This window comes from Periplaneta americana, chromosome 12, assembly GCF_040183065.1.
Source record: "Periplaneta americana isolate PAMFEO1 chromosome 12, P.americana_PAMFEO1_priV1, whole genome shotgun sequence".
Lineage (NCBI taxonomy): Eukaryota > Metazoa > Arthropoda > Insecta > Blattodea > Blattidae > Periplaneta > Periplaneta americana.
Genome location: NC_091128.1, coordinates 56,527,587 through 56,554,635, shown reverse-complemented (window position 1 = coordinate 56,554,635; position 27,049 = coordinate 56,527,587). Strand labels below are relative to the sequence as shown.

Here is a 27,049-nt window from a genome sequence, read left to right as displayed (position 1 = left end):
TTTAGTCTAGTGGACAGAGCGCCCGTTTCTGAATCAGTCGGTCGCGTGTTCAACCTCGCTGTTATGCATTCCTTTTTTTTTTTCTGTATTTGTTAAATTCATTCACTGCTTTATTTGTTAATAGTCTTTACCGCACTACTTACTTACGCTGAATTCTTTTCCCCGTAACTTGTTCTAACTACTGTATTAAGGGATGACATACAACAAAATGAAACTAATTATATTAGCTCAACTAGTCGTTTTCTTGTGAATCAGATCACTTGTACTCTGCTCATGCGCACTGCCTCCTTTCTGGGAGTATGAGACAAAGCTTTTTTCTAAGACAGTACCGTCAGTACCTACTACATTATATGCATGCAGGCCAACAATGAAGCAAAGCTGTTACAAAATAATAGTAAATGGAGAGAAATTATCATTATTATTATTATTATTATTATTATTTTCGCCGTAATTATAGCTTTGTAATTATTGCATTCCTGATTACAATGTGACTTCATTTGAGGGAGTATGATATTTTATATACAATAACTGCAATTTAGGTATAGATAATATTTCTTGAAACCTGTGATACAGAATGACAAAAATTCAAGATTTATGAATTTACTGTACAGTACTGTGAAGTATAGTTTCAGAGCTGAAAGAAAATAGAAACTTGATACCAAATATGCTGTGTCAAATAACTATTTTCAATGTAGATGTTCAATGTGTGCATAAATTTAATTCTAATAAATGAAAGTTAATATACCAATTAACCCCTTTCTGCAAACTGGGACAGATATGGCACATACCGGTTTTATATTCATGTAACCTATAATATAAGCATATAGTATTTCAAACTGCATACTGGGACAGATATGGCATACTGTCAAGAATTGAATTTGACCATATGTGAAATTGGTTGAGAAAGAAAGAACTACTTAAGTTATTTGAATATAAAACCAGTGTGTGCAAGACTATCCTACGTGGTAAGGACTTAAGTTTTGTTATGTTTGAATGCACATTATGTATTAATTTCTAATATTTCTTAGGTATGTAGTTATAATAAACACTTTCATGTGTTTTTGGTTGACTAGTTTCAGCTTTGTCTCAGCCATTCATTATTCTAACCTATGATCAATTTCTTCTAAAATTTTGAGTACCACGATCTTCATGACGTGGTATCTTTCGTGAATTTTTGTGTCATTCAAATTTTCAAAATGATCGTTTCTTAAATGGTTAACATTATCTCCATCTGACTCTTAATTTTCGAGCTGTTCCAAATATAAAATTCTACGTCTAAATTTTCCGCCATTTTGTATTGCAACTAGTGAACCATTAAAAATTTTAATAGCTGAAATTTTTATCACTAAATTTAATGATAGCTTTACTTGTTCATTAGACTAAAAATGCTTGGTGAGCTATAAAAATGATTTAATGAAGCAGTAAATAAATTAATGAATCATTAAAACCTTAGTGAAGGTTGGTGAAACCGGCCCTTAATGTCTTAATTGTAAAATAAATTTTATTGACAATGTTATTTAATCAGCAATAAATTTTGACACGTATTAAAAAAAAATTCGTTCACTGTTGTGCACGCATTCTGCTTCTGCTACTTTTATTGTGAAGCCAGTTTCTATTCATTCAGTATGAACAGGCTTATCCAAGGTGTTCGTGTGTTACTAACCACATGTCTTTGATTCCAAACATAATAATATTAATTTAATTTTAATTTTCATATTATACAGTGGCGTCTCAATGGATTGGTGGCTAATAAAAGACAATAAAAATGACAGTTCTACAAATTCAGAAACCAGTTGATCACCTTGTGTATATCACACCCCAGTGCTGCTAATTTAAAAACAGACAAATCAACCAATAAACGAAAATCTGGAGAGAAAAAAAAAAAAGAGAAAGAGATTTAGCAAACTTCCTGTCACAGAGTTCTGGTGTAGCCTACTTCAGGAATATTCGGAAATTTTTAAATGTACAGTGGCGAAACTCCTCCCATTTCTAACAACATATCTGTGCGAAGTAGGATTTTCACAATATGCAGCAACAAAATCAAAATTCCGTCATCCTCTGGATTCCACATCAGAAATGAGAATTCAACTTCCCTCCATCTCCCCCAATTTGAAAAAAATTGTGAGACGAGTAAACACCACTATTCTTCACAATAGCAATTTGAAGGTTTTTTTTTTATAATTATGCATGTAATTACTGAAAAAAATACATGCAGTTTATAAATACTACTACATGTTTATGAACTCAAGGCTATGTATGGAAATTAATGTAGTTGTAATATATTGTTGATATTAAATACGTATAGAATATATGTAAATATGCAGGCATACTGAACGTATATCTACATTAATCTAGCGATTAATTTAATTTAATTTGAGAATCTGTGAATCTTTTTTCGAGTAGAAAGGGATTCATGATCAAAAAAGTTTGGGAACCACAGCATTAAACCAATGTGATGAAATTTCTTGTAATACACGATTTTGTTCTAAGCAATAACCTAAAAGAAAAAAGTTTATATGTTGTTACATTGAATTTTCGGAATAAATTGTCACTATAAAATGGATTTAATGATTTGATTATTGTAATTTCGAACTACTGCAATTTTTTTAACGAATTAACGAGGATAATCAAAACTCCACTGTACCATTTACTTTAATGCATTAACAATAATGCACAACAAACTGTGCTATAGTCCCGACGCTGTTAATTCAGGCGTGACTCCGCCCCTTTGCTTACGTCTTAGAAAGTGAAGGCTCTATAAAGTCTAGGTAGGTAGTATCGTTCGCCATTTTTGTTCTTACGTTGCCGAGCTACCATACGAGGAATCTATTTGCCACACCGTTAAACATCATCATGTCGTAGCTCCTATGATAATAAATCAAACACAATGTAATTCAACAAATAATTGAGCGGCAAATAACGTCTTCGTGTGCTTCCTGCGAACGCCAACGAAATAACTAAAATGGCGGGCGATTATATTAAGTATTTATCGAGCCTTAAGAAATGAATCAGCGAATCACAAGACACACACATTTAAATGTAGCCAACCTGCAACACGATTGGCTGCCGGAAATTAGAGCGACGGGACTATAGCAAGTTGTCTTCATCAAAGTTAGTGTGTTAAGTATCACATCAGTTGTTAGCTTCGAAACAGGTCTAAAGGGCCTAAACCTTGTCTGGCAGAAGAAGGAGAAGAAGAAGAAGAAAAATCAAAATAACTTTGCAATTAAATATTTTAACTTGACAGACTTTTAAAATATGGGTAAACTCATATTTATGGACATTCACTTCAGACAGTTATTTTCTGACAGTAACCGTTACTAAACATAACAAGCTTCAAAAAACTATCATGAATTTCAAAACAAGTGGTGGGGAGAGGGAGGGAGGAGAGAGAAGACAGAATATTACCATTGTTCACATTTGGCTTCCACACTGGAACACCATCCTTCACACCTGGTTCTGGAGAAGCAGGAATGTCCCAGCCAGTATCTTGATTTACATATTGCTGTAAGAAAACAACTTCAAAATTAACAATGTAATATCTTTCACGAAACATTCATTATTAAAGCGTCAAAAGACACTTAAAGACGAATATTATTTTAATGGCAGGAATATCAGTGCAGAAGAACCAAATGAGTTAAGAAAGAGAAGTGAGAGATAAAAGGGGTTGAAGACGAGATAGCAATATGAAGCTTGAAGTTAGGACATAGTCATACACAACACACAGATTTTATTACAGAAATGATCTTCAAAGGTCCAGCTGCTAAAATGTTATGTTTTATTTAACGACGCTCGCAACTGCAGAGGTTATATCAGCGTCGCCGGATGTGCCGGAATTTTGTCCCACAGGAGTTCTTTTACATGCCAGTAAATCTACTGACATGAGCCTGTCGCATTTAAGCACACTTAAATGCCATCGACCTGGCCCGGGATCGAACCCGCAACCTTGGGCGTAGAAAGCCAGCGCTATACCAACTCGCCAATCAGATCAACTCAAAGGTCCAGCAACCAAAATGTTTTCCATCTGACATTACTTTCCAGTAAATTATTTATAACTCATAACAACACATTTACTGTCCAAACAAATTTAAACACAAAATTAAATGTATTCTAAGTACACATGTTTCCCAACCAAGCAGTCCACGGTTCCAGTCATTGTGAATACAATGGAAGAAATTTATCTTCTGTCCACAGAACTGAGTGTTTTTTCCCTGTCATGTGTTATGTCAGCACTAACCCTGTGACATGCTAATTACATTATCAAGGAGGTCTACAATTTCAGCTTTTGTGTCAGTCTCAAGTTATACCTTGCACTTTTTGTAAGTTTATATTAAAAAGAGTGGACGAAGAAAGGAAGGCAATAATTCTTTCCATAAAGAATGAATTAAAAGATTTTATTTTATTAGATAGCCACAAGTTAAATTCAAGCCTACATTCAAGGATCGATCACGCTCTTAGTGTTATTTGCTTGCATAAAAAGGATTTTAACACTTTTATGTGCACAATAGAGTTTTACAATTGAGGCGATTTCCATAAGATGGGCCTATAGTCCTATAAGCCTTTTTTCGGGAAATTGTTTAAATGTAACCACTATATTAGGCAGAGTATTCCACCAAACTTTTCTTTCATTATCTTAATTCTAGAGGTCAGGAGAGCATTTTCTTTGTGAGCGTACAGCTGTTCAGATTCATTGCTAATACAGTAAGCGTACAATAAGTTCAGGCTGCAGTTGTTAGTACAATAGCTGTTACTCATATTTGACTCAGAATTGACTACTTTAAGCAATGAAATTTTCAGATCCAGAATTAAAAAATTTATATGACAGACTTCCCTGTATATATATTATGTACCGTGAATTGTAAAACAAGTTTATTTCTATCCTAAGTGTATTTTTCTATTTTATCTTGGTTACTACATCAACATGACCTGCACTAATTATACTACTAATAATAATTTAATATTAATCCATCAATCTCAACATCGTCTCTTTTTTCACTCAGTTATTACTAGTATTATTATTTACTAATTTTATTATCATCTTTATGTGAGCTTTTTCCTTAAGTATTTTGTCTACAAAGTATGTATATCTATGTAACGGAACTGTCCCCGAACATGAGCTTTGCTCTTTCGGGGTATTTTAATGTAACGTTTTTATGTATATGTTATTATTAAATAAAATCTAAATCTAAATCTAAATATTGCGTAGCAGTGTGTTTCGTGTTGTTTTCACTATTCCTACAATACTAATGGACAGAAAAAGACTATCTTACGACAATTCTAATAATAAAGAAAAAAAGAAGAGAAAATGGCAGATCGGTCAGACCTACATTTCAAGCAATTATCTGTGCTTCAGTGGCTGGTCATGATAATATCTTTGAAAAATATTGGAGTGCAAGAGGTCAAATGACTTTATTGTCAAACACCTGGCATTAGAAAACAACATTTCAAGCAATGGAATTGATATAAAAGAAAAGACATTTTCAGCAGTTGTCAAGAACAGTGCCATCTCAAGGTACCTATCAGTAACCAAGAAAAGCTTTTTAGAATGTTCTATAGTGATCACGGTAAGGAATTACAGGATTCATATTTAAGCCAATGTATGTCCAAGAAGTCAGGTACACACAATCAGAAGGCAACATTAAATCCATAGAAGCTCAGGAAAAATATTTGGAAATATTTTCTCCATACAGATGGCACTAAATTGAAAGTTTGTCGTGGTTTGATATTAAAGCTATATCAGGTATCAGTCGAAAGAGAGTTATTCAAGACAAAACACTGGCCAATGATTCATTTGTGGAGAGAAGAGGCAAACATGGTAATCATCTTCACAAAATAGAGGCTAATATTTGTCAAATGTTACAAGAATGCTCTCGTACAATTCCCAGCCAAATCATCTTTGAGGTATTTTGAAGAACAGAATCTGTCAGAATATTGTACGATCTTTTCTCAAAGAAATTCTTCGAGGATACAGGTAAAAAGCTCGAAATGAATTACATAACCTACGTCAAATATTTCAAAGAACACTGTAACTACAGCTTCAATCAGCCTAAAACTGATGTTTGTGACTTTTGCATTGCTTGTGAAATGAAACTTAAAGCCAACAAAACAAGAAGAAATGTACAAACATATCTAAAACTAAAGCTGAACTTCATTCGCAAATCTAAAAGTGATTGTACTCATCTTATTGAGTTCGATTATGCACAGAACTTTGTTTCATGGAAATGCAAGCCAAAAAAGACCTCAACTCAGATGTATAATTCATTCATGATGCATTTAGAAAAGACGGAGTTTCCAAACGTGAAGCATGTTGTTCTGCTCTCTGATGCCTGTGGAGGTCAGAATAAGGACTCAGTGGTGATGTCATTTTCTTCATGGATAGCTAAAGTGATTAATGTGGAGGTTATCCACCTTTTTCCAGTTCGAAGACATTAGTTTGGTCAATGTGATCAAAACTTTGGCCTTATTAAGGCAAAAGTGAAGAAAGAAGAAACCATACCTACTGCAAAACTCTACTCAGTGATGGTGATGGCCAGAAGTCATCCGTCTCGCTTTATTGTCCTTATGGACAACCTAATAAAAAAAAACTGGGGAAAAAAGGTCTTGAACCATACGTTTTCAAGAAACCATGACCAAAGGAACTGTAATTAAAACACAGAAGTATGTTCTGCTGAAATATAATGTCGATGGTTCTGTACTAGCCTCACCAATGTACACACGTAAATACACATTCTTCCAGCTTTGAAAACAAAAATACAGTACTGAAGGTCTGAAACAATAAACTTTCCATGAGGATTTCAATCCAGTAAAGCTAGAAAAAGAAGAGGATGTCAGAGATTTGCTTCAGTACATGGACACTGAAAGCTGTTCCTGGCTGGAAAGCATGTTTGAAGAAAGCCATCAGTAACTATAAATTGCCTACAACATCTCTCCACTCTGGACAGAATGGTTTGAACATTATTTCAGTAACCACAAAAATAAATAATGTTATGTGATGTAGGGCTATTCATATTATAAATAGAAATATTCTGTAAAAACCATACAGTTTTGTAAAGTTGTACTGTGCTTTGACAGTTAAATACAGTTTATCAACATCCAAGAAGTACTATACTTTATACATAGTTTCAAATTCAGACTGATTTCTGGAAAAAGAATGACTTGTAACAAATAATATTTAAAATTAAATATTAATAAAAATACTTTATATTGTGAAAGTAGGTTCTTAATAATATTCTACATCTATTTAACTTATTCTTGTATGCAAGAATAAAGTGTTACTTGAAATAAATTAAAACAAAACTTTTAAACTAGAATTACTCGAATCACCATATTGTCCTATGTGCCCTTCTTCAACAAATGGCCTCAATTATTCTTTACTGGACTTTTCCTTATTATGTTTGTTCCAGCAAGCAATTCAGAACGTGTTCCAAACTATTACCGAACTTCTTTCAACGCATGCACCAGTTGTGTAACGTGTCAGAACTAGTTCGATATTTTATGTTGTTGGAACATTTCTTCAACTCTTCTTTCATGGCCTTCAGGGTTTCTTCTCATATTAAAATTATATTCATCTTTCGAACTTATTCGTCATAAAATATATCACCATCATCTTACAAATCACTCATGATCGACTATTTTTTTTATTTTAACCTGCCTAGTCTCGAAGCATTTTAATCATAACTTCAGATTAAACCATCTGCGCATGCATCAACATTTTGGAATTCCCAGTTCTGCTCTTAATTGAGAACCAATTTCACTCGTTCCGAATGAGTTCTGAAGCACATTGGAACAGGAAACTGGAATTCCCAGTTCTGCTCTTAATCGAGAACCAATTTCACTCATTCCGAACGAGTTCTGAAGCACATTGGAACAGGGAACTGGGAATTCAGTATCAGTTCGGAATCAGATCTAGTCTTGTTGAAACACATATTGAGCTACTCCGCATGAGCAGGCAGTTCAGAATCAATTCCAAACCGTGCTGGAACAAACTTATTGTGGTGGTTATGGGAGAATTCGAAAGTAAGTCTCTCTCCCTCCCTCTCTATGTGGCTACATTGCAGCACTCCATCACTGATTCTCGCTGCATACAGGAGATTGGCAGCACAATCTAGTCTCAATTCCAAAACTGGATATTATTAATAGTAATGAATTTCACGAGCATAGTAGTTACAAAACAGTGAGAAAGTCCTTCAAAGGGTGCATTATCATTCAGTTCCTATTCATTTTTCAGTCTGAAAATTTTTCAACTGGACTGTTTGTGGAGGGTGAACTTGTAAAATAAAAAAATAAAAATAGAAAAAATTGATTTTGCTGCAAAAGAAGTCAATACATAAATAACAGACTGCACTTTGAAGTATTTATCAGATCAAGAGAAGATGAGTGTGAAAAGACAGATAAGAAATGTTCATTAAAGAATAAAATAGAAAAAAAAAAAATAGAAATGCCCAATACAAGACATAGGTACAGACCCAGAAACAAAATTTTTGCCACCTCAATTTTCCAGTGGGCATGCTCAGTGCTTACTTAGTCCAAATTTTGTTTCTGGGTCTGTACAAAATCAAATACTATTTATTCTAAAATCAATGCTAAAAATTAATGTAAGAGCAGTATACTGATAATCACGTAGATCGTTAAATGAAAGAAACTTGAAGAAATTTAAAAAATTTTTACACACAATTAAGAAGAGATGGAAGGAGAAAACTAAGCTATATATGCATATTAATAAGATAAATAGTACTGGTATACACTATTAAAATATAGAGTAGTAATTTTGTTAAGGTAAGTATCTGGAAAACAGGTAACAGGGCTACCGTTAACAAATGATGTACAAAGCATACATATTTTGATGACATTCATTCATTCATTCATTCATTCATTCATCCTAAAACTAGAATTATTTATTAATAATAGATAAAAATTCGCTCCAGCACTGGGAATCAAACCCAGAAGCCTCAGTTCTACGGCCTGAGTAGTCTACCGCTGACCTACACTGGGGCTCCATCCACAGCACCAGATCGATCTCTTATTTATTAATAACCATAACAGGGAATTCTGTAGGACCAAATCATTAATAATATCACCACATATGATCAAAAATGGGAATTTTCATGAAAGAGAAAAATAAGAAATATTTACTACAAAAGTAGTGTAGATGGTCCCAAAAGAAATACTAGGTATTCTAAAAAGTAACTTCGGCAACTTCAATTTACTAAATGGTTAATTTCATGTGTGTCTTACACGACATTAGGCACTCTTCAAGGAACTGAAAATGGAATTGCACAAATTATATTTAATTTAAATTTAATTTTAAGGTCTTGAACTATTCATCACACACTATTGCCCATCTGGATAGAAATGGTTAATATAACATAATGGACATTATAAGAAAAAGCTGATTGTGACTTACTACATGAAAGAGACAGGTAGTTCTGTGCCAACAAACTATTCTGAAAATCTGCTCTACTATTACAGTTACATGGATGATGTGATATATTTTAATAGGTTGTGTACATATATATATTTTTTTTTTTTACCTTTAATAGTTTAAGACATACACAGCAAATATTTTATTTCGTACTTACACAATTTCAAATTGTTACTTACACTACAGCATCAACACAAATGGAATCCTCCACTACAGCCATAATCATTCTTCCATAGTTGCTATACATAATGTGTTATGCTATTTATCTCCGCTAATTCCAAAGATTATGTACTTAAAGAAACTAGTACCGCAGTGATATTGATTTATCTATGCACTTTCAAATTTTGGATACTAGGATACAGTAATGTAGAATTAACCAAATACATTTAATTTTCTGTCTCACTATCTTATAGTAGAAGTTCTATATTCTGTGAACACACATTTTTTTATTCTATATCTCAAGTTCGTATTTATTTCCTACTTGGTCTCAGCTTTATTTCCTTAGTTTTCCTAGATTTCAAGAAGTGAAAGGTAGACTATCTTAGCTAAATAAATATAATTTATTGTTAGTTCTTGCAGTATGTAATTCGCATATTTATTTCAATGTATATTCGACCTTCAAACAATGAAAATATAAATTGAAACAAACGATAAATTCCTTCAGCAGAATGAAACGTAAATGTATTCCAATGTTTGTTAAATCCTACATATAACTAAACTCTAGTTTCGCCTACACTTGTATGAGACAAATAACTGAATATTTTCAAGGCAAATCATATTTAAATACATACTATATTGTGAATTGGAACACTTATCTGAGAATCTGAGTTATAATATTTTTGGATAGTTGCTATCTGCTGTATGAACATTAAGTTCTACGATTAATTACAAAAAGAATAGGGGTTCCTGAAAATATTTTTAATTAAAATATCAGAAAAATAACTGAATAACTTAAACAACAAATCACAAAATGATATTCTACAAGAACCAGAAACCAATACTACAAACATTTGTCTCAATAGACATTTTTTCATAGACATTTATCTCCTACTATTGATATTGAATCCTTATGACCACCTATAGGTATTTATTCTTTTAATCCATTATAAACAGAAAGTACATTTTAACATTTTTTATCTGTTACAGGCTACAAATATTAAAGAGGATACAAAGTTTGAAGAAGCCGGAAAGATGGTGAAAAAAACTCCCTTATGAAATTAAGAAGATTAATATAAATAAGTAGGGGACTGAAAGAAGGGAAATAAAAACGATCTAGCAGATGCAATAGCAATAAAAATCCGAAGTCCTAAGGACAGCACAGCTCTGAGTATATAATATAAAATATTCAGTATATATTGTGTTTCACATACTACAGTATATTTAAAACATATCAAAGTTTTCAATAAATGTCATGAAAAATAATTTTATTTACAAGAATTCAAAACTTGCAAATGAAAATGTAACATTTCTGAATAATAAATAGTACTTACCCCACCCCATCCATCCTGACTGAAAAGAGCTTCTCTCATTGTATTCAACTGTTCGAGCTGCTGTTTGGTGGAATTGTTGCCAGTATTGCTGTTTCCTCCCGATCCCCCTGTTCCTGAACTGGCACTATTGCCAGATCCTGGATTATTGTTGTTATTGCTGTTGTTGCCATTATTGGCACCTCCTGAATTGGGTTGTTGGTTTGCTGAGAGTCCTTTACCAGCTGCCTGTGCCCATGAAGTCGAGCCATTCTGTTGTTGTTGTTGTTGCTGTTGTTGTTGCTGCTGTTGCTGCTGCTGTTGCTGCTGTGAAGATGGAGCTTGAGATGACGGTGGCTGCTGGGAAGAAGGCTGACTTGATTGAGAATTGTTGCTCTTGTTTGCATTGCCTATTAAATAAATAATGCTATTAACATTCAAAATGAATGCAAAAGAAGTTCTTATAAATCTCTCTTAGTATCATCACTGATCATTAAATTGCAATAGAATGATCACTAAGGCTAGGATTTTGATGAAATTGCATCTTTTTTCTAGTAAGCCAGAAACATAGCTGTTTTAGTATTTATATGTTATGTGACAAACTAAGTGTTTTAAGACATATTTGTTAGGGCATTTTTTTTTTGCATTTTTTTGCCTGTTTCAACTCATAAGAGCTTCTTTTGTTTTATTCAGTCATTTTTTAGGCATTTTCATTTAATTTCAGCCATAAATGCCCATTATTAATATAAAATAATGTTTATTTCCTTTGATATCTTCTCTACATATTTTGTCCATTAATACCCATTATTTTATATAATATTTTAACAGTTTTTCTACACAAATATTTCCACTTTAACGTAGTACACCCCATGCAATGGATCAGTCCATCTACACTTTCAATATAGACTCCTCTATACCTGCTAATTCCGGATAAGAGTGGCCTTGTGATAGACTACACAGAAATTAAAAGTAAGGTAAATCCATGGTGCTACAGCCCATGAAGGGCCAAGATCGACCAGCTGACTGTTGAACTCACGTCCACATGCCGAAGCAGAAGTGAACGACCATACATGAAAATTACATCAGGTAAAATAATTAGTTAAAATGTACTACTTAGAAAAAATTGTGTAAAATTTAATTTAATTACTAGTCTAAATATTATTAAGTAGTACAAAACCTCTTTTCCTACTAAGCCAATTATGTAAGATCAATTTTTAGGGCATTTTAAGGGCATTTTTTTATGTTTTTTAGGTCATAAATGCATTGTTTTTAGGACATTTTTTCATGATTTATAGGTCATCAAAATCCTAGCCGTAATGATCACAAAGATCACAATGAAATCTCTGCTTCCATGAAAGCAGGTTTCTCCAAAAACTAATACAAAGGCAATATAGCTCTCCTGCTTCTGATTCTGAGCAGTACTGTTAATTTTATCAATTTAAGCAGTAGTTGTTTCTCTAATTAAAAATAGTCCTATTATTTCTCAAATAAATAAGAAAGAAAATATATTAATGACAAATTCACCTGGATTCTGTTGTCCACTGGGTCCTTGACTAGAACTTCCACTGCCTGTATTTCTGTTTACACTGTTGTTGTTGTTGTTTCCCCACTGACTCTGGGTAGCTGTATTTCCTTGCCCCTGGCTGCTCCCTCCCCAGCCTCCAGCTGAGGAGCTCGAATTATTATTATTGTTCGAGTTGCCACCAGAAGGAGTTCCCCAGCTCGAAGTGCCACTATTCAGTGAACTTTCTCCACCTCCAAGCAGCCCAAGCCCAGGAGGGATACCCCATCGGGCATTTGTGGCTGGTCCTTCCATCCTTTCTGTCCATCTTGAATTATGGCTATGGTACACTTTAGATAGAGTTTCATGCTGAATTAGAAGTTTAGACGATTCCAATTCACTGACGCTATTCTTAAAGTTATTACTATTATTAAGATTATTAAAGCTTGGTGGTGGGTTACTGTCAATTTTACCCTGGACTGTTGCATTCATGGCAGGCGCAAAGAAAGGTTCATTTCCTGCTGTCATACCTTTACCTTGCGACTTGGGAATGTTGAGAAAAGGAGTCAAACTCCAAACTTTGTTGCTGTCGTCGTTGGCATCTTGATCTTCCAATTGCTGGGACTCGACAGTATCCCCAGAACTGGTATTTTTTTGGAAATTCTTAACATTAACAAGATTATTATCCTGATCTGAAAGAGCACCAGTAGTAAATTTCATCTCTACTTCCCCACACTTCACCTTCGTCCCACTTTGTCCATCATTTAAAGACAGGAGATTGTCCTGTGGAACACAGTCATTGGCAAACGAACCATTCATTGCCTCTACACTACTAAGGTTAATAATATGTTGGCTAACTGTAGTAATAGTATTTGGATTTTCAATGGCCTGAGTGACATGGGTGGGCTCCACATCCATTGTAGTTGTTGTAGTGGTAAAGCTGGTGGTGTGACTTTGTGCACAAGTAGACAGACTATTGCTGCTGGAAGAACCATGGTGACTGGCAAACATTGCATTTAAGCCCTGAAAATATGACATAAGTAATTAATTTCTTGTTCACTACCTTTCAAACCAGACAAAATGGAACATCACTGGCACCATAATAAAATCGAGTTTAATAATACAGTACAATGTAGTAAAAACAAACAAATCAACAGAACTTAGGAATATTAGTAGGTAAGAGAAGTCTCATTATTCCAACTGGTTAGAGCTTAAATAAGAAAATATTCAGAATAAACTCAGCAACAATGAAAAAAATAAACGAGTTCCACGAAAATGGCACAACTTTCTCAATAAATGCAATATATATTTTGCAACAACTCAGTTCTTTATCATGTTTTGAATGATATCATTTGAGCTTTTCTTTAACTATTATTAAAAGTACATAAGTGGAAACATTACTGTACACCAAAAGAAAAACTTTCGTTTTCTGTGTTGGACACACAGACACACTATAATCCCAACAGTAACGTACACCGCAAGAAAAACTTTCGTTTTCTGTGATGGACATGCTAGAATTCCAAAAGTAAAACAATTTTAAATAATATTGTCATTAATTTTGCAGAAATTGGCTAAAAATAGCTGTATGTATACTATAATTCCAGTACATTTCTATTTACAGAAATCGACGTTTAAAAGTGATATGAATGTCAAGATATAGGCTATTAATGTTTTAGAATGGGACTCCAGCACACTCCTCTATACGCAATTAAACCTTGCTTCTATGCAAATTCACCCATGCAAAACAGAGTTTGATAAAATAAATAGGAATAAGATATCCTTCAATAAACGAGAGTGGGTTTACAATTAGTGGCTGACATTCCTTTAACCCTAAGTAGTCGTGCAAGGTGTTGTCAACATTTCAGTTACATATCACGGAGCTGTTAACTACATATTCAGTAAGCCTGGACTTCTGAAACTTTCAGTACCTTTTTTAGAACTGGTAAAGCAACAATAACTGTAAACATATTTTAAATTGGTATTTGCATACTCGAGATAATAATGGTTTAAGTGGTGTGGGGTAGTTAGGAGCGACTGCTTAAGGGTTAAGAAAGGATCACTTGAATCATTTACCTGTCCAGCCAGCAGGCCATAGGGGGTAAAAACTTTATCTAAAAAAAAAAAAAAAAAAAAAAATACTATATATAATAATTTCTTTGATATTCTTACCAATAAAACCTCGATATAGCTATTTTTCATGACCTCCTGATCCATCCCGTAAGATAAAATCTTATAATTTCTCTTATATAATACTCTTGCTTCTAACAATTTTCAGTCTTTAAAAGATACTTTCCTGTCTGTCCTGGGCAAAGATTATCTTTGAATATAATGTTCTTTGCTGACGGAACTTGCCTACCTATAGCCTTAACCTATACATTTAAGTATGTAATGTGAAGATCAGTGACGTCGCTGTACTGTGCATTGTGACTGGCAGTCTGGTCACTTCAGTGTAGAAGCTTATGTTAACCAGTTTTCACAGGTCTAATATTTCTGTTTTTATTTTTTTCATCAATTCATTATTTATAAGTTACAGACAATCTTAAGTAATCAGAAGGATATCAAAGAAAACTCTGTTTCAGGAACTGATAAATGAAAGAAAATATGACAACTTAGAACACACTCAAGTGGTTTCATCAAACTCACGCTGCAGAAATCAATGTGAATGACCTCATTATCAATGAAAAAGCGAGGGAATAGCGTAAGAACTTGACATTACAGAGTTTAGCGCATTGGTTTCATCAAACTCACGCAGCAGAAATCAACGTGAATGACCTCATTATCAAAGAAAAAGTGCGGGAACAGCGTAAGAACTTGACATTACAGAGCTTGGCGCATCTACATGATTGCTCGTTTGCTTCAGACAACACAGCATTGTTTATTTACAAATCAATGGAGAAGCAGAGTCTATTAACAAAGATGTAGTTCACATCTGGAAGTCTCAGACAATTGATGGGCTTCTACAGGAGTATAAATCTGACGAGATTTATAATGTGGACGATTTTGGTCTCTTCTTTCATCTCATGCCTGACAAATCATTCGTCCACAACACAGATATGCATGGTGGGAAACTGAGCAAAGACTGAGTGACTACTGTTGAGTGTGAATAGTAATGGGACCAACAAGTTAAATGCTCTAGTGATTGAAAAATCTACCAGGCCGAGGTGTTTAAAACATGTTAAATCCTTCCAGTATGATTACACAACACAACTGGTGATTAGTTCATGCCATGGCAACATGGGATAATTGTCCAACTTGAGAGAAATGCCGAGTGATTTTGTTAGTTGCCTATTTCCAAGTTCATCCAAAGATATCCCACTTAAAAACATGAAACTGGGATTCATACCACCAAATGCTACCAGCAAGTTGTGGCTGCTAGATTAGGGTGTCATCAAACAGAAGTATCGAAACCACACAGTGCAATGGTACCTGCACTTCACAGATAGCATAATAGAAACCCTAGATCATATATGTAACAGATAGGTCATCGCTATGTTAAAATCGTTTGCACTTTGAAGAGAACAACCGCCAGGATCGCCACCCATCCACCATAAATGAACACGAGATGCCAATATATTCGCTAATGCAATTCAAATGGGAATTATGACGTGATTCCTTACATAACAACTAGATGGCAGCATAGTAAACCTGACAAAAGTTGTAAACATCAAAGCCTATAAGTCCGACCTATCTGGGGTATATATGATCTAGATAGAAACTAACAATCAGTCCACAATCAATGTACTGGATGCACTTCAGAAAAGCAGGAATAGGAGTCGACTTGGAAAATATGGCCCAGGTAAGCAATGCCATTAGTCAACCTAGTCTAATTCTTCCGGATATTTGGTTACCCATAGTTGAACAAGACATCAGAAATATTCAATACAAGGGGAAGAATGCTGGCACCAACACCACGTAGACCATCTGGGGTCATCTCCACCATTAGACAACGCAACTTGGTGTTGCAGCTTAGTAGTTAGTAGTTCTGTCTGCTACCGCTAGGTGGCAGTAATAGGTTTTTATCATGTCCTTGTTACTAGTTTTTTCCTTTTTTTACCTTCTTTTATTTTCTATCGAGGTATCATAATACTTGTTCACATTTTTTAGTTCCCCGCCCCCTCCTTTTGGGTGTCTTTCATCAATTTTTTAGCCACTTCACACGCCCATCTTTTTTATTCTGTTTGGTTTAGTACCAACATACTGCTAATGACTTCAGGTTTTTCTTAATTAGAATCTCCACCGAAGCCAGGAATCATCGATCAGTCATATAGAATAGCTGTACGTAACAATCCCAACAGTAGGTTTTTTCCTTTCTCTCCTTCCTTCCACCTGAAGACGAAGGGAGAACCACCCTTCGAAACGTTGTGTCTTAATTTTTTGATTGTGACAACCAGCAATGGAAAAAGTCCAAACCCCTCACCTAAACATTAAAACATTTATAGTTGTTTGCCATGTGCGTGTTCTCCAAGTCCTCATGTTTACCACACTTCAGTTTCTGCGATTACATCCTCCCGACATCGCAGCTGTAGTGATTGAGTCGCGATTTTTTTTTATCGTTCTTAATGTCGATGATGGGATTCCTAATGCATCAGGGAGTTGTTTCTGAGTAAGAGTACTGTTCTCATCGTACTTTCGTAGGATTTCCAATTTTTCCGACACAGAAAGTGCTTTTCGTTTAACACTCTTTGTAATCACATTCACAGACACTTCAATACACAAAAGGACAACAAACTGTCCAGCAAAAATTTTCAGAATTTTATTACAGCCGAGTGAGGAATGTTGTTTGAGAGAGAGGAGGGTGGGGTATACTAAGGTATGAAGTATGAAGGTTTAAATGCGCAGGTAAAGGGTCGTATACCAATACTTTTCAGGTTAATGGCACCAGTAACTTCAATGACCAAGATGTTTCATTGCTGTTACAGTACATTGCTGAAAATTACATCGAAAATATTCCACAAAAACAGCATATTATGCGAGACTTGAGCGCAACAAACGGGGTATTTTATAAAGATGTTATATATGAAATGTGCAGGGACTGGACAAAAAAGCCGTATTATACGGGATAGCGTAATAAGCAGGCGCATCTTATTGAGGTTTTACTGTATGTTCAAAGGAGCTACTGCTATGATTTGGAAGTCAAATAGAAGAGATTGGATGACTCTGGATATTTTCAAGCAATGGTTTAACAAGCATTTTTGTCCAGCAGTGAAAATATATTCTGCTTTGAACCCAGAGCACTGCTTCTCATTGACATTGAACCTGGGCACACTCATCATTTGGAGAAACTGAATTCACTATCCATATGGACCTTTGTTTCTTCCACATAACACCAGTTCCTTGATCCAGCCTATCGATAAGGAAGTAACTGCTGCATTTAAGCCATACTACCTTCACGACACATTCAAGCAGTTGATCCATGCTGTTGGTGGAAAGAGTAAAATGATGAAGTTCTGGAAAGGTTACAACATAAAGGTCACTTGGGCAACAATGCATTATTGTGGAATAATTTATAATTTACTATGTGAAAAAGATTTAAAAAAAAATCAATCAATCTTCTTAATGTATCCAGCTGTTTCCTGACAACATAAAGTCCACTATAGTCCACTGTAGTCTATTCAGTTGTTTTTCACGAGAAATGAGGGGTATTTTGATCGGTGTTCATTATAGATGCCTGTTGCTAGTAGCCAGAGTTGGGGTGTAGTCAATATATACTGCAGGGCTGTGTCTTCTGCAACTGGTACTGATGATTTTAATTTACTTCCTTTGTGGTTTATGGATGGACAGTATAGAAGAATGTGTTCCAGATCTTCATCATGATTATTACACCACAGACAAGTAGGATTATCAGAAATGTGAAATCAGTGTAGGTACAATTGAGTGACATTGTGACCTGTTCTGGCTCTTGTTAAAAATGTTTGAACATGTCTGGGTAAGTTTTTGTACATTTCCAGGTTATATGGTTTCTTTTGTACAGACTGTAAAATTTTTCCTTTGTCAGAAGAGAGCCAATTGTTGATCCATAGGTTTGTAAAATGAGACTTTACTGAAGCAAAAGCATTGGATAGAGATATCACTTTAAGAGGTCTTGTATGCAAATATGTTGCCTGTTTTGCAATATTATCGAATTTCTCGTTTCCAGGTATACCACAATAACTAGGTATCCACTGAAATGCTATTTCCTTTTGGAGTTCTCTTAGTTTACTTAGTTGATTCTGTATTGGAATAATTCTATGTGCATATAGGTTTGGTACATATTTAATTATATTAAATATAGTCCCCTTGCAGTCGGTAAGTATGCAAATAGATTTTTCAGAAATTTGAGTAACACACTGAAGAGCAGCATCAATAGCTAGCAATTCAGTGTCAAGACTGGAGGAGGATGAACATGGTATGAAATAACTTTCTTGATATTTTGGAATATAACACCCTGCTCCTGATGTCCCATTATTAGGATTTAGAGATCCATCTGTATAAATTTGAAGGTGATCCTTATATGTACTGCAGAGTAGTTCCACGGAATATAACTTAAGAATGTATGGAGGATCATTTTTTTACTAAAAAAAATAGTAAAATAGTAAAAAAAAAAAAAAAAAAAATCGCCTTATATCCCTGAACAGTTCCATGGCTCAGACTTGGATGAACCTAATGTTATGAAGGAGAGTGTATTCATAGCAAACAAAGTTGGTTTGGAAGAAGTTGATTTCCAAGATGTAGAAGACCTGCTGATATCCCATGGAGAAATTCTATCTCAAGATCATCTTCTGGAGATGGATCAAGCCCAGATTCAAGAGGAAGATAATTTCGATGATGACCCTCCTGTACAGAGAATTCAGATAAAAAAAATTCAGTCAGAAAATCTGGTGGACAAAATTTCAAGAGGCATTATAAGCTCTCCAAGAAAATGGTCCTGATTGGGAATGTAGCTCTGCAGTGAAAGCAATGTTCTGAATTTCCTTTCTTATTATAGTGACATTTTGAAGCAGAAAAAGCCCATGAAAAGCAGACAACAATTTATTAGTTCAGAGAAAAAGTTCAGGATAAGCAAATCACAATTGGCTAATTTTTAAAAATAATGCTGTAATTACTTGTTTTTTAATGTAAAATTTGTGGTTAATACTTACTTACTGGCTTTGAGGAACTCGGAGGTTCATTGCAGCCCTCACATAAGCCAGCAATCGGTCCCTATCCTGAGCAAGATTAATCCAGTCTCTACCATCATATCCCACCTCCCTCAAATCCATTTTAATATTATCTTCCCACCTACGTCTTGGCCTCCCCAAAGGTCTTTTTCCCTCCGGCCTCCCAACTAACACTCTATATGCATTTGTGGATTCGCCCATATGTGCTACATATCCTGCCCATCTCAAACGTCTGGAATTTATATTCTTTTAATAAGTTTATTTTACGACGCTTTATCAACAGCTTAGGTTATTTAGCGTCTGAATGAGATGAAGGTGATAATGCCGGTGAAATGAGTCTGGGGTCCAGCACCGAAAGTTACGGAATTTATGTTCCTAATTATGTCAGGTGAAGGATACAATGCGTGCAGTTCTGCGTTGTGTAACTTTCTCCATTCTCCTGTAACTTCATCCCTCTTAGCCCCAAATATTTTCCTAAGAACCTTATTCTCAAATACCCTTAACCTATGTTCCTCTCTCAAAGTGAGAGTCCAAGTTTCACAACCATACAGAACCAGTAATATAACTCTTATAAATTCTAATCTGGTAATATAACTCTTTTATAAATTCTAACTTTCAGATTTTTTGACAGAAGACTAGATGACAAAAGCTTCTCAACCGAATAATAACACTCATTTCCCATATTTATCCTGCGTTTAATTTCCTCCCGAGTGTCATTTATATTTGTTACCTTTGCTCCAAGATATTTGAATTTTTCCACCTCTTCGAAGGATAAATCGACAATTTTTATAGTTCCATTTCGTACAATATTCTGGTCACGAGACATAATCATATACTTAGTTACTTCGGGATTTACTTTCAAACCTATCGCTTTACTTGCTTCAAGTAGAATTTCCGCGTTTTCCCTAATCATTTGTGGATTTTCTCCTAACATATTCACGTCATCCGCATACACAAGAAGCTGATGTAACCCATTCAACTCCAAGCCCTGTCTATTATCCTGAACTTTCCTAATGGCATATTCTAGAGCGAAGTTAAAAAGTAAAGGTGATAGTGCATCTCCCTGCTTTAGCCCACAGTGAATTGGAAAAGCATCAGATAGAAACTGGCCTATACGGATTCTGCTGTAAGTTTCACTAAGACACATTTTAATTAATCAAACTAGTTTCTTGGGAATACCAAATTCAATAAGAATATCATATAAAACTTCTCTCTTAACCGAGTCATACGCCTTTTTGAAATCTATGAATAACTGATGTACTGTACCCTTATACTCCCATTTTTTCCTCCAATATCTGTCGAATACAAAAAATCTGATCAATAGTCGATCTATTACGCCGAAAACCACACTGATGATCCCCGATAATTTCATCTACATATGGAGTTAGTCTTCTCAAAAGGATATTCGACAAAATTTTGTACGACGTCAACAAAAGTGATATTCCTCGAAAGTTACTACAGTTAGTCTTGTCCCCCTTCTTAAAAATAGGTACGATTATGGACTCCTTCCATTGTTCTGGTACAATTTCCTTTTCCCAAATTGCAAGTACAAATTTATAAATTTCGCTAGATAATGCCCTTCCACCCTCTTGTATTAATTCTGCTGGAATTTGATCAATACCTGGAGACTTGTACTTTTTCAGATTTTCTATCACAATTTCGACTTCAGAAAGTGTGGGTTCCGGTATAAATGGCTCAGCAGTTTGTATTTGAATTTCGTCCTGATCATTTCTATTTGGCCTATGTATATTTAGTAGTTGCCCAAAATAGTTTTTCCATCTGTTCAGGACTGAATGAGAGTCTGCAAGTAAGTCACCATTCTCATCCTTGATCACGTTTACCCTTGCCTGATATCCGTTTTTAAATTCCTTTATATCCTTATATAAATCTCGAATGTTTTTATTCTTACTATTTGTTTCTACCTCAGTCAATTTTTCCTTCAAGTAATCTCTCTTTTTATTCCTAAGTGTACGACTCGCTTCCCGTCTTTCATTGAAATAATTATCTCTATTCTCCACAATTGGATCCTGTAAGAATTTCAATTTTGCCTGTTTCCTTCTATCTACTGCAATGGAACACTCTTCATCAAACCACAGTTTCTTTTTCTTAGTTTCATGATAACCTATGCTCTGCTCAGCTGCAATTTTGATATTATCTCGGATATTGTCCCACATGCTATTAACATCTAACTCTTCCTCAGCTTCGTCAGCAGTTGCTAAAGCAGCAAACCTATTTGAAATTTCAACTTGATAACGTTGCTTATTTGTGGTTAATAAGTACATTTAAATCTATGTTACTAGTGCTATTACACCTTACTTACTCTTTTACTCAATAGGAAATTTCTCATGAATCCAATTCTCTTAGCAATGAGTCCTAATAAAATAAGGTTGAGATGGCCTCTCATCTTTTTCACATAAAGCTGTATTTTCAGGGACACATCTAGAGCAAAGTGAGGTATTACAATGTACAGACATTTTACTCATTGAGAAGTGTTTTTTTCTTTCTTGGAAATAAAAAAAAATTATAAATTCGTTGTTAGGAGGAAGGTCAAGCGTTTCTCTTTCTGCAGGTTTATTTAATAAGCATCGCGAAATCTACAGTTCTACAATGCTAGAATTTAAAAAAATATATATGCATTAATTTCCTGGGGAAAAAATTACAAATCTGTTGTAATGGAGAAGGTCAGGCATTTCTTTTTCTACAGGTTTATTTAATAAGCACTGCGAAATCTACATTTCTACAATGCTAGAATCTAGGACTATAAAAAAAAAAAAACACACATTAATTTCCTGGGACCTTGCATTGCTGATGAGGAGGATACAGCACTGCATGAGAATGTTGGTTTCCACATTCAAAACTTAATAGCAGTTGATGATCTTGTTACTGCTGAACAATGTTACCAGAGATCACTGGCAACCACACAATCACGAACATAGAAATAATAATGAAGAGAATTAGAATAATGACTATGTGCCGCCTATTCCACTGTCAGTCAGATGCTTTGGATGCATTGTGCACAATCAGAGCTTATTTTGCGGGTTCTCGTGTAAAGGGGGTTAAGTATGATTTCGCTAAACTGGGATAAGTACGGATTTCAACTCTCCACAATTACTTTTTTCTTGTGTTAAAGGGGTTAAATCATTCTTCCATCCATGATGAAGTTACAGTACTCCGTATTTTGTGACAAAGGGGTTTTGTTCAGTACCAAAGGAGAGAAGTTTACATACCTTACAATTTGACTTAACCCCCTTCACACAAGCACCCGCGACTTCACTTTCGTCCTAAGATGCAGGAAGATTTACTTCGTAATCTGTACCATTTTGAGAATAAGATTTTACGTATGAGAATAAATGAGTTAAACAGACATCACTGAAAGAACATTTCGGTAGTGTCCAGTAATAAGGACTGTTTTTGCAAAACTTGCTAACTGCAAAATTGAGATTTTGATGGATTTGTTAACATAAGGCAGGCCTCTACATGATGTTCAAGGCACCTTAGTAAAATTAGGTTATTTCTCTTGCATTGTAGTGTGTCAAAGTGTGATCGTTTTTTCAAAACTTGCTTCCTGCTATAAGTGAGAGTTACAGCAAAACTTGCTTACTATAGTGTTTTGTCTCTCCTGTAAAATTTAGTTTTTTCAGTTAGCAAGGTTTGCAAAAACGGTCCTCATATTGTGTAGTATTCAATATGTTAAAGAGATTTTTTGAAGTGTTCAATTATTTTCATAATTATTCTCATTAATAAAAATGTGTTTTCAATGTGTGTTATATTTTAAAAGCATGGGCTAAAAATTCAAATTTACATTTTTATCACACATTTTGTCTAGTTGCTGAAGAGCATTATATTGAGATTTAACTGTAGTAATATTAATAGATGCAGACATTCATCAACAGAGCTAGAACAGGACATAAAATTATAGAACAGTATTTGTATCATTTCCACTTAGCTGAACCTCCCCCATGCAAACGATGTACTAATAAAATATAAACACTGGAACACCTACTACTGAAGTGCTCATGTCAACAGCATCCCATGAAATTCAAGCTGGCGAAACATCTTAGGAAATTGGACCAAAACATGAAAATAGGCATTATACTGGGTGAACAATCCTTTGCACAACCGTGTTTTCACGCCTTATGGCTAGTCAGTGGAACCAGCTGTTACGGTTCCCACCTCCACTATGCTGAAGATCATATCAGGCGTCAGTTTGAGTTGTACTCTTACAAGATAAGCACGTGTTCTTTAGATGATATAATACAGTATGTTAATTAAGTTAACCCTATCTGCCCGGAACTTCTTCCTTCAAGTTTCTTTATAAATTTCACATATCTTCATTGTAAGGACCTAAGAAGTGATGAGAAACAAGATTTTTAATTATATTTCAAGCACAAGTAGCCGTTTGAGGCTGGGTCGTTAATGACCCACTGGGCAAAGGTTATATCTCCAGTGCTAAATAATGTTCTCTACTAAATGAGGAATTATTACAAATGAAACTGACTTTTGGAGTTGCAACTGTTAATTGAGATATGGCTTTTTTTAACAGACACAAAATAACTGTTATTCACTCAATACTAAGTAACTAATTGTATTTGTCTGTGAAAACTAGCAATCATATTGGTTATACGCATAAAACTATTTTGCAAAGTAGCAAAATTTTGTCATAGAGAGAACTTGACATTTCCTGCAGGCTTTTCCAGTCCTATTTTTGCACACTTCACAACTTTTCCTTACTTGACCCAATCCTGTGACCTGTTTGGGTCCACGAACAGGGGATGAGAAATCTACCAGTGACTTAGCTGATGGTTCTGGTCGAGCTGATGGCATTCCATACTTCACGAGCAATGCAGTGGCAATATTTCTACCGAAATTCTAGGGGTTGATGCTAGGATTTTACGATCTTGCTAAGGGACAAAAAATGTTTACCAACAGATCAAACTTCTAAAATATAAAATGGGGGATATACCATTTCCTGTGAGCAGTGATATTGGAGTCTAATTGATCTACTTCTCTCATGAAATAGTTATAATATTTGCATACTACATCAGGTTGGGGGATTTCTACTCTGTTGTTAGACTTATGTCCAAAGAGTATGGTGTTGAACCTCTCCATCAAGTGAAAAAATACTCTGTTGCAGCCAAAGCAAGAGCCTGCAATTACTTTGTTCAGCTCAAGTATGTCATATGTTGTCTGCAACTCTGACATAGGATTGTAAAATAAGGGCCATTCCATGTCAAATCAACACAAAAAAGTGGACTTTTCAACCCGACCACCTCGGATTTTCATTAAATTTGGTGCGATGGTAAAGAACCTTAAGTTAATTAATTATGTAAAATTTTAGCCCTCAATAATGCACGATATCCATACAGCAAATCTGTCAATACGAGAAAAAATGTAAAAATGTCGCATACTATGTCAACAAAAATAATTCATAACTTCTCTTCTAATTGAGGTAGAATCTTAAACTTTGACTTATTTTAAAGTTAAGGGATCATACTTTTCAATAAAAATAGGTTTGCATCAAAGTAATGAATTCTTTATTGAATGGTCACGTGAAACACATTTTAACATTGAATATCTATAAATGCGGGACAAATTATTTCGCGAAAAATGTATGTTATAGAGGTAAGAGTATTCTCCCTTTGGTGTAAGTTTCATTTTGCAAACGTTTCAGGAATATCAGTAAAAAAATATATCAATGTATTGGTTTGTAGCACTTAAACACATCTTACACCAACCAACACTGCATGCGCACGAGTTCTTACTTGTCTGATTATCTGCATCGTCGATCTGTCAGGCCGTCATGAGTGGCAGTTTATACAGTCTTCAATTTATACAAAACGTGCGATCTGTTTCAAGTGCAGTGTCGTTAGTTTTTGTAGTATGTGGTAGTTTTGTGCGATGTAATGGAGTCGCGTTTTAAGTTATAGGCCTATGTTTGCTGCAATCCCTTCGAGAAATCAGGACATTTTAATTACAGGAAAAATTTAAGAAGTGTTATATCGTGGATGCTTAATGTATTTCCTGATTTAAAACAGGAACAAAAGGTGTGCGCTATGTGTCGCAAAGAAATAAAAATATAATATGATGCTATTACGCAGAATCCTCAGAATGACTCTAGTAATGAAGAATACGTCGACTCTACAGCTAATGTAAGTTCATTAAATACAAGTCTTTTTGACAAGGTGTGTTCCTTACTAAACAAAAAAAAGGCTACAACAAGAGAAATATAAGAGACAGAAATTTGAAAATATTGTAAAAGATAAAGTCTTCGATATTAAAGACGCCGAGGAACCAGGACCTTTCTGATTCTGAAATTTTGTCTCAGTTGCAGGAAAATTTTCAAAATTCAGGTAAAAGTGAGAAAATCGCCATTTTAACACTACTACCTAAAAGCTAGAGCGTAAATAATATAAAAATGAGTTTCTTTCAGCTTTCGAATACATAATTCGGAAAGCAACAGTCCTGGGAAAGGGAATTTTGTGTTCACCAAATCCGAAACCTGGAAAACCCTTGCTCGCGGCTGTTGCCGGTATAGTTAAAGAATTCTGTTGTTCTGACGAGATAAGCAGAATGATGCCTGGTAAGAAATATTTGTTGTTAAAGAATCAGGGAGTAAATCACATGAGCAGAAATGAATTATATGCAGTGTTTAAAAATTCTAACCCTGAAATGAAGGTAATATTCTCCAAATTTTCAGCTCTCAGATCAAGAAATTGTATTTAGCTGGAGTTAGTGGAACTATACTGTCTGTGTTTGTGTCCTCATCAGAATGTAAAACTTATGCTGGAAGCAATTTATTAAAGTTTCAGGTCTACGTGCATTTTTCTTTATACAGTGGAACCTCGATTTATTGTTCCCGGATGTATCATTTTCCCGGATCCATCATTCAAATTCGTTGGTCCCTGAACATACGCTATTTAAACTACGACTATAAAGCCCGCATCTATCGTTCCTCGATTTATCGTTTTCCCGCATCTATTGGCCAGATTTTTTAGCCCTGAAGTGTGTAAATCCCGGATTGATCAGTTTTAAGAAATAGCAACAAGCTTACAAATGCTTGTAGCAGTTGATGTCTTCAGAATGTTGTGCTGCAAGCTCCAATTGTGAAGTTTTATGGTTATTGGCCTGCTTACGCACCGACCTTCCTCACAGCTTGCCTGGCAAGACAATGTAGAAGGGTCCATGTGTCCTATCGATCATTTTCTATTGTAGACCATTCCAGTCCACGCTTCCACCAAGTTGTGTACACAGTCTATCACACGTGTTCGATTCTCGACAGTTCGTATTTTTAACTTGGCAGTTTCTAATCTGATTTTCTCAGATATGGCATTTCCGTGTAAAAAAGTTCGGACTTTAGAAGAACGACTTCGTATTATAGAAGAGGTGGAGAAAAATCCAACGGAGAAGAGGATTGACATAGCTAAGCATCTTGGCCTGTCATCTTCAACTCTAAATTGCATAATGGCAAAGAAAATAGAAATCAGACAGCAGGCTGATAAGTGTGGTACAGCAGCCAAAAAGAGGA

General features: G+C 34.9%; 1 protein-coding gene across 8 annotated transcripts in view; it reads right to left on the bottom strand.

Annotated features, from left to right (window-relative positions):
- The window catches only part of gw (trinucleotide repeat containing adaptor protein gawky), a 233,528-nt gene that overhangs the window by 92,289 nt on the left and 114,190 nt on the right, over positions 1-27,049 (bottom strand). For all 8 annotated transcript variants that reach the window (XM_069841376.1, XM_069841377.1, XM_069841378.1 and 5 more), the window contains 3 exons: positions 12,412-13,411; positions 10,912-11,297; positions 3,409-3,505 (listed from right to left, as the gene is read on the bottom strand). In XM_069841376.1, the coding sequence (XP_069697477.1) occupies positions 3,409-3,505; positions 10,912-11,297; positions 12,412-13,411 (1,483 nt within the window). The remainder of the gene's footprint in view (positions 1-3,408; positions 3,506-10,911; positions 11,298-12,411; positions 13,412-27,049) is intronic.